The sequence below is a fragment of the Acanthaster planci genome, linkage group LG10 (assembly GCF_054643075.1).
Source record: "Acanthaster planci isolate LZ-2023a linkage group LG10, COTS_SCS, whole genome shotgun sequence".
NCBI lineage: Eukaryota > Metazoa > Echinodermata > Asteroidea > Valvatida > Acanthasteridae > Acanthaster > Acanthaster planci.
Genome location: NC_141786.1, coordinates 13,183,718 through 13,198,627, shown reverse-complemented (window position 1 = coordinate 13,198,627; position 14,910 = coordinate 13,183,718). Strand labels below are relative to the sequence as shown.

Sequence of the window (14,910 nt, the reverse complement as noted above, 5' to 3'; positions counted from 1 at the left end):
TCGCCTTTCCTCAATTGGGGAAAAAATGTTGCCCTTTTTGCCGTTTGCCCACTCCGTACGAATTACGCCTGGCTTGTACATTGCAGAGACTCCTTTATATGGTTAAGTAATTGTACCCTGTACAAGAGCCTGTCAAGATTACACCCAGGCTTCAGCACCTACGGATCTCGTTCAGATCTGCACGAGTACCTGTCGATCTAAGGGAGCCCGGTGGACAGACTGATGCGTGAAAGCCTTTCAAAGGCTGAGAGCAGAAGTTCCTGCTGTGTGTCCAAATCCTCTAACAAAAGGTAGCATGGCAATCATTAATGCTGAGCTTCAGACCCTCCTGGCCTCACCTCGGCTCAGCCAAGCGTAGCTCATTATCTTGGTTCTTTGTCAGGGGAGTATTGTGAACTAACTGGAGTCAACATATGGATTTCCTTTGAGGAGCCCACAGAATCATTCTCGGACGTGAAGAAAGGAATGCCAATCAATAAAGTTGGGCCCTCTGGGGGCCTGACCAGACCAGTGCAGTACACTTCTCAGGGGTCGAAATTGGTGGTCCGCTGGCCCGAGAATAGACCTGTAGAAAAGTCGTCCGACCAGCTGATCTATGGTATGGGCCAGATGAAATCTGACGTCGTTTCTGTCTTCACTAACATCTTTCAATAATCTTTTTTCACATTAAAATGCTTGTTTTTATATGTCTTCCTTCTTGCATTTTCCATTTTTGAAAAAAGGCGTTATTTTCCCGAGTTCCAATTCAAGTTTTGCTGTTGCAATGGGGAAAACAAGCTCCATGCACAAAAAAGGTGCTCTGGTTCCCGCCGCGCCCATGCAAAAAAATGTGTAATGGAAATGTAGGAACCAGAACCAGTCTGCACCAAACACGTCAGGTACATGTACTGTACTGCAACCCTAAAGGCTGCGGGTCGAAAAGACACTGATGTTGGAAGAGGTTTCCTGCAGTTCACAGAACTTGGTCTCTTATTTATGTATGTATTTTCTGCATTAATGAGTTTAATTTGAGGTTGTTCTGCTCATGGCACAAGGTTTATCGCCCGCTGGTCCAGATGCATCACGCACGCTTACCACGCCATACACACAGACATTGTTGGCCAGTTTTCCGTTGCGGTCACCTGAGTAGCACTGTGTGAATCCTGTATAATTTTTTGTGAATTGCCGAATGTAGAAATGTTTACATAGCTTAAGACAGGTGTTTCACTTTTTGAGATAATTTTGGAACATGTTTCCCGTTGATGCCATTCAATCAGCACACAGATTGTCCCCAAAACAAAAAGCAAAAAAAAAAAAAGAAAATCCGACCTAGGCCTACCGACCCTACTTTTGAGACGTATAGCACAATTGTGTTGGGGCGTAATAAAGACTGCCTGTGTTGGAGTAGGCGTATTATAGAGTCCTATATATAAAGGAAACTAGCGACATACTGGAATGGAGAGCGAGACAGTTTTTGAGAGTCGAAGAATTCTCTGCCTTCTAATAGATCAACATTTTAATCATAATATAAACAATCAACAAATTACACGAATAATCAGCCAAGTTGTGCGGTAAACTGAACAGCAATACATTAGTCGGTAATTTTCAATCATACGCCAATGACAAACGTATTCCAAGGTCTTTAATCTTTAAATTCAACCATAATTCAGTATTCTTTATAACATTGGCATATTGGAAACATGAGAAAAATCAATAAGGAATTATTTCTATCACTTGAGTACAAACTTTTGAATTTTGGAAGAATGCATCATAAATATATTACAAGAATGCATTATGCAAGGTCATATTTTTTCAATACCGGTAATATCGAGACCGAAATTCTTCAAAGATGTCACTGAAGTTTTTGCTCATGGACGCCTTGATTAATGGCCAACAGCCGTGCAGAACGGACAAGACTACAGCAGCAAAACAGAACAAGAACTCTCAGAAAATTACGGCTGTTTTGTGTCGCAGCTAATACGCAACGCCTTTGGCTGTTTCCCTGTCCAGTCACACACTGTTTGCAGCAAATAATTGGTAGCGTGGCTCGCTTTCTGTAACGTGACATGAAAGTGACGAAACAGCCGTCGCTTTTGTGCAAGTGGGGGCAAACTTCGTCCGGGATGGGAAAACGGCAAAAAAAGGCAAAATTTTTCTCTCAAATGAGGAAAAGGCAAGTTTTCTACAATTAACAACCTAGTGGATGGTTTACACTGTAAGTAGTGAACATACCGGTGCAATTTCAGCTCATAAAATCAAGCGGATGTTTAGTTATGGCCCCAGATGTCCCGGATAACTTTTTCCCTATGAATCGGGACAAGGCCCAGTAAACAATGGAGGAGTATTCGTTGGGTCCTGTTTACAGGTCTACCATGGCCTATGCTCCACATAATCTTATGTAAAATTGGTTAAGATTTAAAAACTGGTGCCAACGTTCACGCTGTTAGTGACTGTGAGAAGTCTAGACGGTAAAGTAAATTTGGTTAAAAACTTTAAGACAATCGCATTTTGGATGAGGGGCAGACTCGATACAGCGTAAAAATATGACACACGCTAAAAGAAAAATTTAAAAAATCAATGTTTCCTTTATTTTTTTGTGTCATACCAGGACAAATAAGCTATTCAATCAAATCTGAACAAGTTTTGTTCGCACAAGTTCAATCCTAAATTTTCTAACAAAGAAAACGTCCCCTCAATAGGGTCAAAAGATTACTGGCATCCCACTCCATTTACAATTTCAACAACAAAAATTTCAGGAAAAGAAAACAAATTAATTAATGTAACTACCCACACTGTTTATTCAACATAATATGCAGCCACATTCATGCAAAACGCTCACTTACTATTGATGCGTTGACACTGATGGACTCAGCATCTGTTTCGTTAGGTCTGGCTAACCTGTACAGAGCCCTTGCAACAGTTGTTGCTATTTTAGACAACTCCTTTGATTAAAACAGAAACAAAAATGTGTGAGTATAATCTTTCATGTACAGAACCAGTTGGGTCACATGTCAGTGTTGTGACAAGGAAAACAAAACATCCTCTTGGTGATGGTTTCACAGAACAGCATGAATTTAGATGTTTGGCCCTGGCACAGAAATATTGTAACACACCATCATTTCATACCATAGAGTTGAATTCATAATGAGGTACATTTACATGTACCGTACTGTGTGTGTTCAAAATAAAGGCCTCTTAACGTACTACAGTATATTACGTACAGCAAACTTTGACTATGTGGGCATCACGTAACTCGTCATAACATCTAAGTCGGCCTTTTGAAAAAGTCCCTATCGTCTGTAATGCATTTCCATTAAAATGGCATTTATAAGTCGTCATTTTGTATAAGTCGGCATGCTTTTCTCAGTCCCTTTTCCACAAAACCACCAAAATTCCTTTGTGTAAGTTGGCATTAAAACAAACCGTGCTTCAGTATCAGTTTCCTTTGCTGCGGTTGCCGAGAAGTGTCAAGTTCCACACTGCTTGACTGATGTCTGTTTATTAGCAGCACAGGCAGTGGTTCATAATCGGCCAGCATGAGTACATCAATACCAGTAACCCCTCTAGGGCTACATGCATGCTCTCTGTCCATTTTGGGGGTCGCCTTATTGAACAAACTTAACCAATGCATATGCAGATATGAGAGTATGTTTTTTTCTGTACCGTAACTGTATCAAGTACATGTATGTACTGCACTGTCAAGTCGTGATGTGACATGCAAGTCACTTGCCATCTCTTCTTCATCCTTACAGGCATGTGATCAATTGTCGAATTTGCAGCCCGTAAGGATAATAATCGAGAACGAATTTGCCTGGATTGACCATGGAGGTGGAAATAAACCAGGATAAATCGAAGCCATTGAATCAGTGCAATCATAATGTACATAGGCAAAACAAGTGTACGTGTAAGTCAGCAAAATGATGACTTGTGCCAATGTCGGCATTCGTGTAAGTTGTCATAATTTCTTGAGTCCTGAGAGTGCCGACTTAGCCAGAGTTTACTGTATTTTCAGAATACACCTTGTCTTACCACTGCTGCTAGCGACACACCGGAAATATCATCCTTGTCAATCTTGATCAACTCAGGAGAATCAAACCTACTGTTGTAGTATCTGTGTATAATATCAAAGTAAAACACAGGGATATAGTTATGGTACATGTACAGTACATCTGTGCTGTAAATATCTATGCATGCACAATGTTAACCTGTATCAAAAGTATTCTCACCTTACTGGATATTGAGTGTCACAAATTTATACTTTTTTCACCTAACACATAACAAATTGTATGCATTTCACTCAGTATTTATACAAAATTTGGTAACTTGCCCCACTGTTTGTCTCAGTAGGCTTTCAACCCTCCGTGCCATTACACAGAGCCTCAAATCTATGTATCCCTGCCTTGGAACAAAGTACAAAGCAGTATTCAATTCATCCTGCATTAGATATTAGGTGATAAATAGGGCCTTTTTCATAAAACACAATTTTTTATTACATCTTATAAATGCTGGCATGGCTTATCTGACTCAAACCCGCCAGCCGAAACAAGCAATATTGTTGTAAAGGTGGTTATTAAAGTGGTAAAGACGTCTGCATTAATACATGCAAGTTTGTGAATTGTTTGCAAGCCCTCAGAAAACACTACAGCAAATACATGTTGAGTGTTTATACTGGTAGATATTCAAATGTTGGTGAAGGGCAAACAGAAAATAGTGCCTTTCCCTGGATACCATCAGACAAATTTCAGTTATAAAGAAAATAAATTGGGCCTATTTCTGAAATATTAAGTACAGTTTGGGCACCCAGCTTTTCTGATATTGGAAGACATGCTTTCCATTTTATACACTGGAAAGATGTTACATTATGTTGGCCTGGGTCACCACAAATTTCCCAGTGATGGATCACACACAGTGCTGGATCAGCCATTTGCAATAAATGAGTGCTCTCAGTTGACTATTTTCTTCTATCAAATATTTGTATTTACCTTTGCTCAGCAATGGTAAATTACTTTGCTGATGAAACATCACACACGTCATTTTAAAACAGGGCAAAAACAAAACAGCTTTGAAACATTTGGAGGATTTGTGCAGGTATTACCATGGTGGAAAGCTACCATATAGCACTTGATGCAGTTACTGTGCAATGCAGACCTTTGATCTTGATGATGTAATCACCTTGCTTGGGTATTGCAAATATTTCAATTACTGATTAAAAGTTGTTTCAAACCAAACAAGCAATTTAATCACATACATGTTTTTTCCCAATACGCAATAATCATTAGTGCAGTGATAAACTGTAATATCCTACATAAATGTGCATGTACAGTTTTACAATATTTTGGCAAGTTCCAGGAGATTCGCACTAATGATGGTCGATTGTGTGGGGTTTCCAATACAGCATATTTTTGTCTGGACAAATTTTTTTTAGTTTGAAAGTCAATAACGGGGGGCAATTTTAAACCTCCCGTTATTGACTACAGTGTATCCACACTGCGAATTGGATGAAGAAAGCAGCTTTAACTGTGAACACACCTTTTGGGCAGTTCAGGTGAAAGTGACTCCCTTTTGGCTGAAAGAAAGCTCAGAAATTTTTCCAAAGAGGCTACAACAAGCCTTGGTCGACCTTGAAGGCGTAGAGTGTACATGTAGACAACGATATCACTGTCTTTGGGGTTGGTGACTCCAAGCAGAAAGCCAAAAAGAATCACAAACAAAGGTTAAAAGCCCTCCTTAACCACTTGCTGCCAGGTGCTTTGAAAAATGCAGTGCACACATACATGTATGGATGATTTTCAAGATTGTCAGTTTCCAAAATTTTTCAAAAATTCATTATTTCATTTAATGGACGTTTACACCCACACGAATGACTGTCTGGTGCTCACTCTAGTCTGACGGACAAAATCTACTGACGCCCGAGTATTCAAACCAGGACTGCAGCCTTGTAAAAAGAGCCCAGATTGTGCGGTATTATGTACGATTCTTCTATTCCCGAAACCAGCAAGTGCACTGCTGGCGTCTTTTCAATACGGGCCAGATTAGCGTGCAGCGGTATTGTATCGCTCATTGCTGGAGAGCTTTTGTCCCCGGTGGTAATCTGCTTGCGCTGAATGCCACAAATAGATGGATTTCCTCCGATATTGACAACTAAAAAAATGTTGGTAATCCCCAGCAGCTCAGTCTTTTGTGCCGAGCATGGTCTTTTGTTACAAGACCCAGCACTTTTGTCCCGGTTTTGGGCTCCCTGGCTTTGTGTTTAAAGCCTATGTGCTCGAAAACGGGTCCCCCGGCAGCAAGTGGTTTAGAGATGTAAAGAGATGGGCATCAGTCTCAACAGATGAAAGTCGGTGTTTGAGACAGGTGTGGCATTCCTTAGACATGTCACAGAACAAGGTCTAAAGCAAGCTCCAAAAAGATACAAGCCATAACAAATTTCCCAAATCCAACTCATGCCACAGAAGTACAGAGACTGCGGGGAAGTGTTAAGTACATGTACTTGGCAAGATTCCTACCACAATTGTCTGAGATCTTAAACCACTCCAAAGACCTACACGCAAGGGAGAACCCTGGCAGTGGGAAGATGAACAACAGAAAGCAATGCGCGAAATCAAACAGATGCTGACAAAGGCTCCAATTCTTTCATTATGAAATCCAGTAAAGGCTGACTATAGAATGTGATGCCAGCAAGTTAGGCCTTCACACCGCACTACTTCAGGAAGGTTACCCAATGCCATATGCTAGCAAAGCCTTGACCAAAATAGAGCAATAATATGCTAAGATGGAGAAAGAGGCACTAGCAGTCATGTTCTTACTCAACAGATTCCATCAGTACTCCTTTGGAAGACATGTTAAGTTCCAAACTGACCACTGGCTGGTCCGCTAGCCAAATTTTAGTCAAGACGTCCCCGCGGCAGCAATCCTAGCATACACACTCGAGCTCAGTGTGCTCAAAATCACAAGAATATAAACTCGCTGTGAGGTGGGGATTTTTCCCATCAGTTTTAGACCTTTGAGCTGGAAAACCTACCTTAAAAAATCACTCTGTTTGTGACAATATTAGGACCAAACTGAATAGCAAAGATCGTACCGAAATGAAAGGAGTCGGGTCTGCACTAACGCTAGCGACGTTCATCACCTGCTGCACACGACAGACAAAGTAGTGCCCATGTGAACTTCATAAATACACATGAAGTGTGACGTGTAAGGGCTGTGGCTTTGCATTTGCTGGCACTGTATTGAAATCAATATGCAATACACTTGTTTCGATTTATGATTGATAATTGGGATGAAAGCGCTGGGGTGGCTGTACACAAAGTTTCATGATTGATTGGTTGCTGCATGGTCGCGGCATGGTCGCGGCACATGTGGCAGTAAATGAAAAAGTCAAGTTAAAATTTACGCAAGTTCAGAGGGTGTTTTTTTGAATTGACCGGAATTCTGATACATGAACTAAATTTCCATAATATAAAACATACTTCATTGTAAAATCAGCTTGTTGTAATAGTTCTGGCTGAGGAATGGATTTCTTTTGTGGTTACTGTTTATTTGTGAAAAAAGTTCTCGCCAAATCGGTAATTGCTTTAAACCGATCTAGCATTAGAACCAGCAAGAAAAGCGTTGTCGTCCTCACTCCAGTCGATCCCGTGAGTTTACAATTCAAAGCTTACATTTGAAAAAAAAATATTGAGGTACTAGCTAAACACATACGGTGGATTATACTGGCCAGTTAATCATTGAAATTTGACATTTTCCAGATGTAATCTGACTGAAGAACAACTTTCCCGATCCAAAAGAAAAAGAAAACAGTTGTGATAGTGATACATATTTCGATACTTCAAGACAGTCATCTTGCCAGCCAGGCACTACACGCTCATGCAAGTAATTTAACTTATTCAGTGCACTGCCATACATTGTACAATGTACATGCACATAACGTACACGCATACACGAAGCTGGAGCGACAGCTCTGCGTGTGCAGTGGTTCACTACAAGTTATCGGTCACCTTTGCAGTCTGCGGTCACTAGTCCTGCCAAGATAATGAAGTCCGGGGTCAGGCTTATCGTGCTTTGGACCAGCAATGCACGGTAAGACCGCAAAGCATGCACTGAACAGTGTGTCAGGTTCACTGATCATGTTAGCGTGTCGGCAAAAAAATTCTGACCTGTACTGTATGTTTGCTGTTACTGCACCTGTAGTTTCTAAATTACGGCAAAGACTAATTCAAACAATAAAAGTACTGGTGACTGTTTGAATTAATTCTTCCAAACTCTTAATGAGGAAAAATGGAACTCACTTGTTGCGATATTGCTTCTCATGATCTGCCAAAACAATACCCGGCACCTTGACTCCACTGCGTAGGAACTGCTGGAATGATGCCGGGGGCACAGGCTGAAGGTTGCTTGGTTTCTTGATGGTAATGTTAGTCCCAGATGAGGAGTCCTGTAAGCTTTCTAGCAAATGATCAACCTACACGTTCATGTAATGTTGATCCAAGAACAAACACACATACATAAATTGCAGTCATCAAATAAGACAGATCTTAGTAATCCATCAATGGCAGACAAATACATCACATGTATTGTACATTGTAGAATACACTGTTCCGTGTGGACAGCAACAGCTCACTGTGTATGCACATGTACGTCAAAATAAGGGCGAAATTAGTCACTTGCAAGAGTAAACTAACAAGCAAGCTCCCTCGTGACATGCAGTATCATACATGGTTCTTACATACATTTTACAAAAAGTTCAGACCCTCAAAAGGCCCATGGAAATCTCCAATTTGTATGTTATAATGTACATACCTGAATTTTTGTTGATGAATCTTCGTAGGTAATGGGATCAATGTGTGCATACACAGTGCCATTCTTTACCAATGCAAGCTGTTTTAATTCTAGGAAATACCCAATGTCCTCTAATTTGACAAAAGCAGGCTGAGTCTTGGATGCATCAGGAGTGTAAGGGAAACTACCATTCCGCATATCATACACCATCCGAGATGATCCAATGTAGTCATAGCTCTCCTATGAACAAAATTCAGAGCAACATCACTATTAAAAATTAATAAAAAAATTATCTACATTTTTATTTCTTAACATTGGAGAATGTACATGTACAGTGTACATGTACTTTGAGCTGTAATTCTACATACATGTACACGTATGTATAAAAGACAGCAAAACCAATCACTGTTTCAAAAAACATGAACAAAGCACTGATGTGAAGCCCCTCCCATACTTGTAAGCTACAAACAAAACTATATGGCTACTCGGAAACAAGTACTCGAGTTCAACACTGTTACAATATGTGGGAATATAACAGTGTACTTTTTTGAGTACAGAGTACTGCTGAGTACTTAAATTTCTGAGTACCTGGAAGTCCAAGTCCTTTGCCAGCCAAGTATAAGTACTGGCTTTTAAGTACAAGTATTTGTACATACATTACGAGTACGGCTACTTGTATCTCCGAGTACGAGTATTTCTAATTTGCTAAACAAACAAGCTGCACCAGGTATTTGATTCCATTTTGTACAAATTCTTGGTACTCTCTGAAGCCAAACTGTACTACTGTTAATACAGATGACTTGACTGTATGACAGCTACATGTATATGTACATGTCACCAGCGGTTTCAAATTCATACATGTAGCTTATTCAAAAGCCATAGTCAACATTAGGGAGGAGCAGCAGGCAACGTGTGCTTACACATGGCCATGTACATGAAAATGGGCACATACATGTATACTAGTGTATGAACTTTCTTAAGTTACTTTGTGCATAATGAGGACAGCATTACTTAGGGAGTGTGTACATGTCCTGTGATGTACATGTACATGTATATAACGTATATATTGATCAACAGTATGCTCAGTGCTTGTCCGAGAGCTTGCGTAATATTTACAAGCTTACTCGGTTGGGACTCGAACCCAGGACCCCCTATTTACTAATGCAGACGTCTTAACCACTCAGCCACAGAGCTTGCCGAGGTCGGCTGGCTAGTCTGAGTCAGGTGAAGCAGCGGGTACCGCGAACAATTTTTAAGATGTATTTTTGCGTTGGGAGATGTTACTTTATATAACAGGTTTTTGCCCTTACACAACGTACACTGATAAACACTGTATGCCCAGTGCTTCACAAACTTACTCGCAAGCTCTTGGACAAGCACTGAGCATACAGTATATATGCTTTTGCAAGTGTCAGCGACGCAGTAAACATGGTAAAGAAAGAGATTATGGGTACTCTCGCTGTGGCGTATATATTATAGGGCATATTGTACATGTATGTTGCTATATGTTAGGTGAGGGTGGACTGTCTTTGTATAGCAGAACAAACATTGTATGGTCTACAATTGTTCACTGGTACTTTGTACATGTGGGCCGTATCACTACAGTGACACTGGGCTGTTCAATACAATGTTGGTTAGGCTGTGTAGCATTAAGCTGTGAAGTGTGACTTGTGTCCAGTGTTGGTACATGTAAGTGATCTCATGTTTGGCAACATTGCTGATAGCATTCATGTGATGTCACATTGGTTTGTGCATTGCATAAGGAGTTGCACGAGGCGACCATAGTCAGTGCGTTGCTGATTGGCGTAACACAGTGCAATATTAGCTGTGCTAATAGCCTTTCTTCAAGACCACTCAAAGTAATACAGGCTGTAAATAAAGATTTACACAATGCATTTATTTGCCCTTAATCATTTAATCAATTAATTACTCGTTGCATGTCAAAATAAATCACATGCTCGAGGTTAAATACAATCAAATTCTCAGGTGTCCTTGTTGTTGTGTATTGTCTAATTGGCAGAAAGCATCACAGTCATCTTTAATAATCGGTGGTATACATGTGTAACTCCACTAAAATGGATCTGCTCCCTTTAATAGCCTTTAGGTCGCTTTGAATGATGTCTGGACCAAGGAAGAACTTGAGTTTAGGCAAATGCTGAGACCCCAACTGGTTTTAGACTAGACCCCTTGAACATACACGTAGGTACGGCCAGGGAATCCAGCCGTTACAAAATGGATCTTTACCAAGAAATACATGTAGTTTAAAGGGGACCAATAAAAAGTGTGAAACAAGACGCCATTTGTACACACTGCTACTAAAAGTGTGGGGACAACAAAGCAAACTTTGGTCTATTACTGGTAAAATTCACACCTACAATCATCAGGATATGTGTCTGTGATGCCAATATGCACATTACGCACACTCAAGATCAGGCTATTTTGGTCTTGTTGGTACTATTCATGTAAATGTAGTCTTGATCAAGGACCTGTTTATGATTCTTTGTTGGCCACACACCTACATGTACTACATAGACCATCTACTGCAGTTACATGTACAACCAATGCTGGTAAGAGATTAAAGAACATTGACAAACTTACAAACCCCTGCATGAGCTGATGCACAATTACATGTACCTTTTACAGTAACTGAGCACTGATAGTGTTCAGTAACTAAGCGCTGATAGTGTTCAGTAACTGAGCACTGATAGTGTTCAGTAACTAAGCGCTGATAGTGTTCAGTAACTAAGCGCTGATAATGTTCAGTAACTAAGCGCTGATAGTGTTCAGTAACTAAGCGCTGATAGTGTTCAGTAACTAAGCGCTGATAGTGTTCAGTAACTAAGCGCTGATAGTGTTCAGTAACTAAGCGCTGATAGTGTTCAGTAACTAAGCGCTGATAGTGTTCAGTAACTAAGCGCTGATAGTGTTCAGTAACTGAGCACTGATAGTGTTCAGTAACTAAGGGAGCCCGGCGGATAGACTGATGCGTGAAAGCCTTTCAAAGGCTGAGCCAAGCTTCAGCCAAGCCTAGGCCAATGGACCTTCATAATCCCCAGCTGATAACAATAGACTGAGCTCCTATGAATAGACCTCAATAACGCTCTCTTCCCCAGCTCAGACTTGACTGGACGATCAGCCCTCTTTTGTGTTCTTCCCAGCTGAGTGCATTCCCGCATAACAAAAGAAGCCCGAGCAACCTTGTCGGGCCTCTTTGATTTTCGTTATTGACATATGGGGATTATAGGGTTGGTTTTGGCTGGGCAAGCTGGTTTCCACAAGGCAAAAAGGCCGGGCTTCTGGACGGCGGCGCCGCTCAATTATTGTTGAGTGTTGTTATTCTTTCTGTTTCGAGTCTAATTCAGCAATTTGCGTGGTTCGGGGAAGATTATTTTTGTCATGTTTTTATCAAGTATAACTTTTATATCAAATTGGCTCTCCAGCGAGGTGCATGTTTGTGGTATTACTATCTTCGTAAAAATTATTAAAAACCAATTTCAATTTTTCCTCTGACACTCAAAGCAACAGAACAACAAAACAACAAGAACAAACTCCAAACAAAACAAATAACAATTTCGGTATTGTTGTGCCCTTTGGATGTTTTTCTTTTTTGTAGAAGTCTTGGCCCCTAGACGAAATAAATGTATCAGGCCACTCTTATTACGAAATCGGCAACAAATCTGTGGTTCCAGCGAAAATGAGCACATATCTGTGGGGAATAAAATCTGTTACAGCCAAATCGCTACCACGAACTTCCTGTTTCAACAAAAGGTTTTCGTGACTCCGTTGCCTGAAAAATCATTGTTGAGGATCTATTCATAACGAGCGTTTGCGAATCGCGGTGGTGAAAATATGTGCGCAGTACACCTCACTGGTTCCCGTACGGCCAAACCGTTGCCATAGAAGGCATGATGGAAATGCGGAAACCAGTCAATGTACCGTTCCTGCCAGAAAGGGTCGTACGTCAGCTCTTAGCTCTATAGGTGGAAGTCGAAAAAACACTGCCGTCACAAATTTTTCAGCAGGTTCATTCACAAAAATTGATCTCATGTCTAATGTTTGTGTTTTCTGTGTTGATGGGTTTGAGGTTGTACTGCTTGTACTCGAAACGAGCGTGTTTCCACAAAATTTCCATCCACAGCAGGAGGCTTATCGCCCGATGCATCGATCACACTCGCTTACAAAACAGTATACAGACATCGTTTGCCAGTTTCCTGTCATCACAAACGTAAGGCATGATTCAAAAATCAACGAATTCTTACATTGATTTCACAAAAGCCCGAACAAAATTTCGCTTCCCAGTTCCGACAAAAATACGCTCACACAAGTTCTCTTTACTACTTGCATCTCAAGAGCCCAACTAGTCACCCATACTGAATTATGCATATTGTTGCAAAAACGCGTACCCGCCAACCAATGAGACTGTGTGGTTTCATGACGTATTTTTGCAGGACACAGCTGTCCAATCGCAATATGTATTCCTTCATGACATCATGCTTTTCAGCGACCATTTCGCACGGGGGCACGGCGGGCAGACGCGCCGCAAGTGGGCGAGTGAACTCGGACTAGGAATCATTCGTGTCATGCAGTCAGTGTCGAAATCAAAAGAGAGACGGAAAATGAAATAAAAATGTCGCTCCATGACACGGTTTGTGTTGGAAACACTACTCACAAGGATGGGGGCTCCAATACACACAGGCCTACTTGCGCATGCCGTTTAGCTTCGTCGTCATCCATGGCGATCGAATGTCTTATCTCACATGCACATTAAAGACGTTATTATATGACAGTGAATTTTTTTTCTATTATGATTGATTGAATCAAAGTGCTGCGCACTGCATGGTATTTTTCTACAATTGTGAACAGAAGTGAGGACAGCCGTCTAAGTGCGCCAAATTTTACGGCTGTACTATACAGTATTCGAAAGTAGGCCGACACCAGCCATGTGGATGCAATGCCTAGGGCCGTTTTCCTACACCTGACTTCGGCTACGTCTCATGCTTGAACTGTTTTTTTTTTTTTTGTAAGTGCAGTAATAAGTCTGATAGCGTCACGAAACCTCAAGATGCAAACGAGCCAAAGATTAACTTCATTTTAATTTTAAGCTTTTGAGATCGCTACCATTTCTTATTAAAATTATTCTGCCCGCCCAGTTTAACAACGTGGGAGAAAAGACAAGAAAAATTGGGACGCCTTTCTTTCAGGAAAAAACCAAGTTATTCAGCCCTAGAGAGCCACTGCAGAGATCATTTACATGGAAAAAAGAAAGGTAAAGTTGAAATAAGAATAACGCCACACTTCTTTAAATCATTCTTTGACAGGATAAGTTTCCCTCTTCCAGGTACATTGTATGACCCAGCCCCTACTTTAATATCAAAAGGAGTTCACCACGATCAAAGTTTAAATTGACGTTTGAATTTTAATAGGAGTAATACCGCTGCTGTGAGACGAGAAAACTTCGAGGTACAATTGAAATTCGAGCATGTTTAATTTCATTCCATTTTAAGCAATTTGACAGTTAATTGCGACCACCTTATTTAATGAGAATAACAAACAAACATAATTGCAATGAGTGGTTCTGATCTGATGTTATTTCTTGTAATTTAACAGCTATGAAAACAGCTAAGAGAATAAATAGGCGTTTATTGTAATTCTGTTGTCACAAATGTTAGGGCTTTGTTTGTTTGTGACTCCAGTTCATACCTTTCTCATATTAGGAAGTGTATAGTTTTCTATCATATTGACAGTGTAGTGATATCCAAAGGTCTGATTTCGTTCTGTTTTGCCGCTGTAGTCTCGTCCGTTCTGCACGGCTGTTCGCCATTAATCAAGGCGTCCATGAGCAAAAACTTCAGTGACATCTTTGAAGAATTTCGGTCCTTTATGAAGTTACGTGATTTCTAATTTAGGTCTATGTGACTTAATAAAGTTTGATGTTACTGGCATTGCAAAAATATGTCCTTGCATAGTGCATTCTTCCAATATATTTATGATGCATTCTTCAAAAATTCAAAAGTTTGTACTCAAGTGAAAGAAATAATTCCTTATTGATTTTTTTCATGTTACCAATATGCCACTGTTTTAAAGAATACTGAATTATGGTTGAATTGGAAGATTAAAGACCTTGGAGTACGTCTGTCGTTGGCGTATGATTGA

The 14,910-nt window shown here is 40.4% G+C and overlaps 1 protein-coding gene across 2 annotated transcripts in view; it reads right to left on the bottom strand.

The window, feature by feature from the left end:
• Positions 1-14,910, bottom strand: part of LOC110990783 (nicastrin-like) — a 93,551-nt gene that overhangs the window by 28,839 nt on the left and 49,802 nt on the right. For both annotated transcript variants that reach the window (XM_087142531.1, XM_087142530.1), the window contains exons 9-12: positions 8,779-8,997; positions 8,268-8,440; positions 4,009-4,090; positions 2,823-2,921 (exon numbers count right to left, since the gene is read on the bottom strand). In XM_087142531.1, the coding sequence (XP_086998657.1) occupies positions 2,823-2,921; positions 4,009-4,090; positions 8,268-8,440; positions 8,779-8,997 (573 nt within the window). The remainder of the gene's footprint in view (positions 1-2,822; positions 2,922-4,008; positions 4,091-8,267; positions 8,441-8,778; positions 8,998-14,910) is intronic.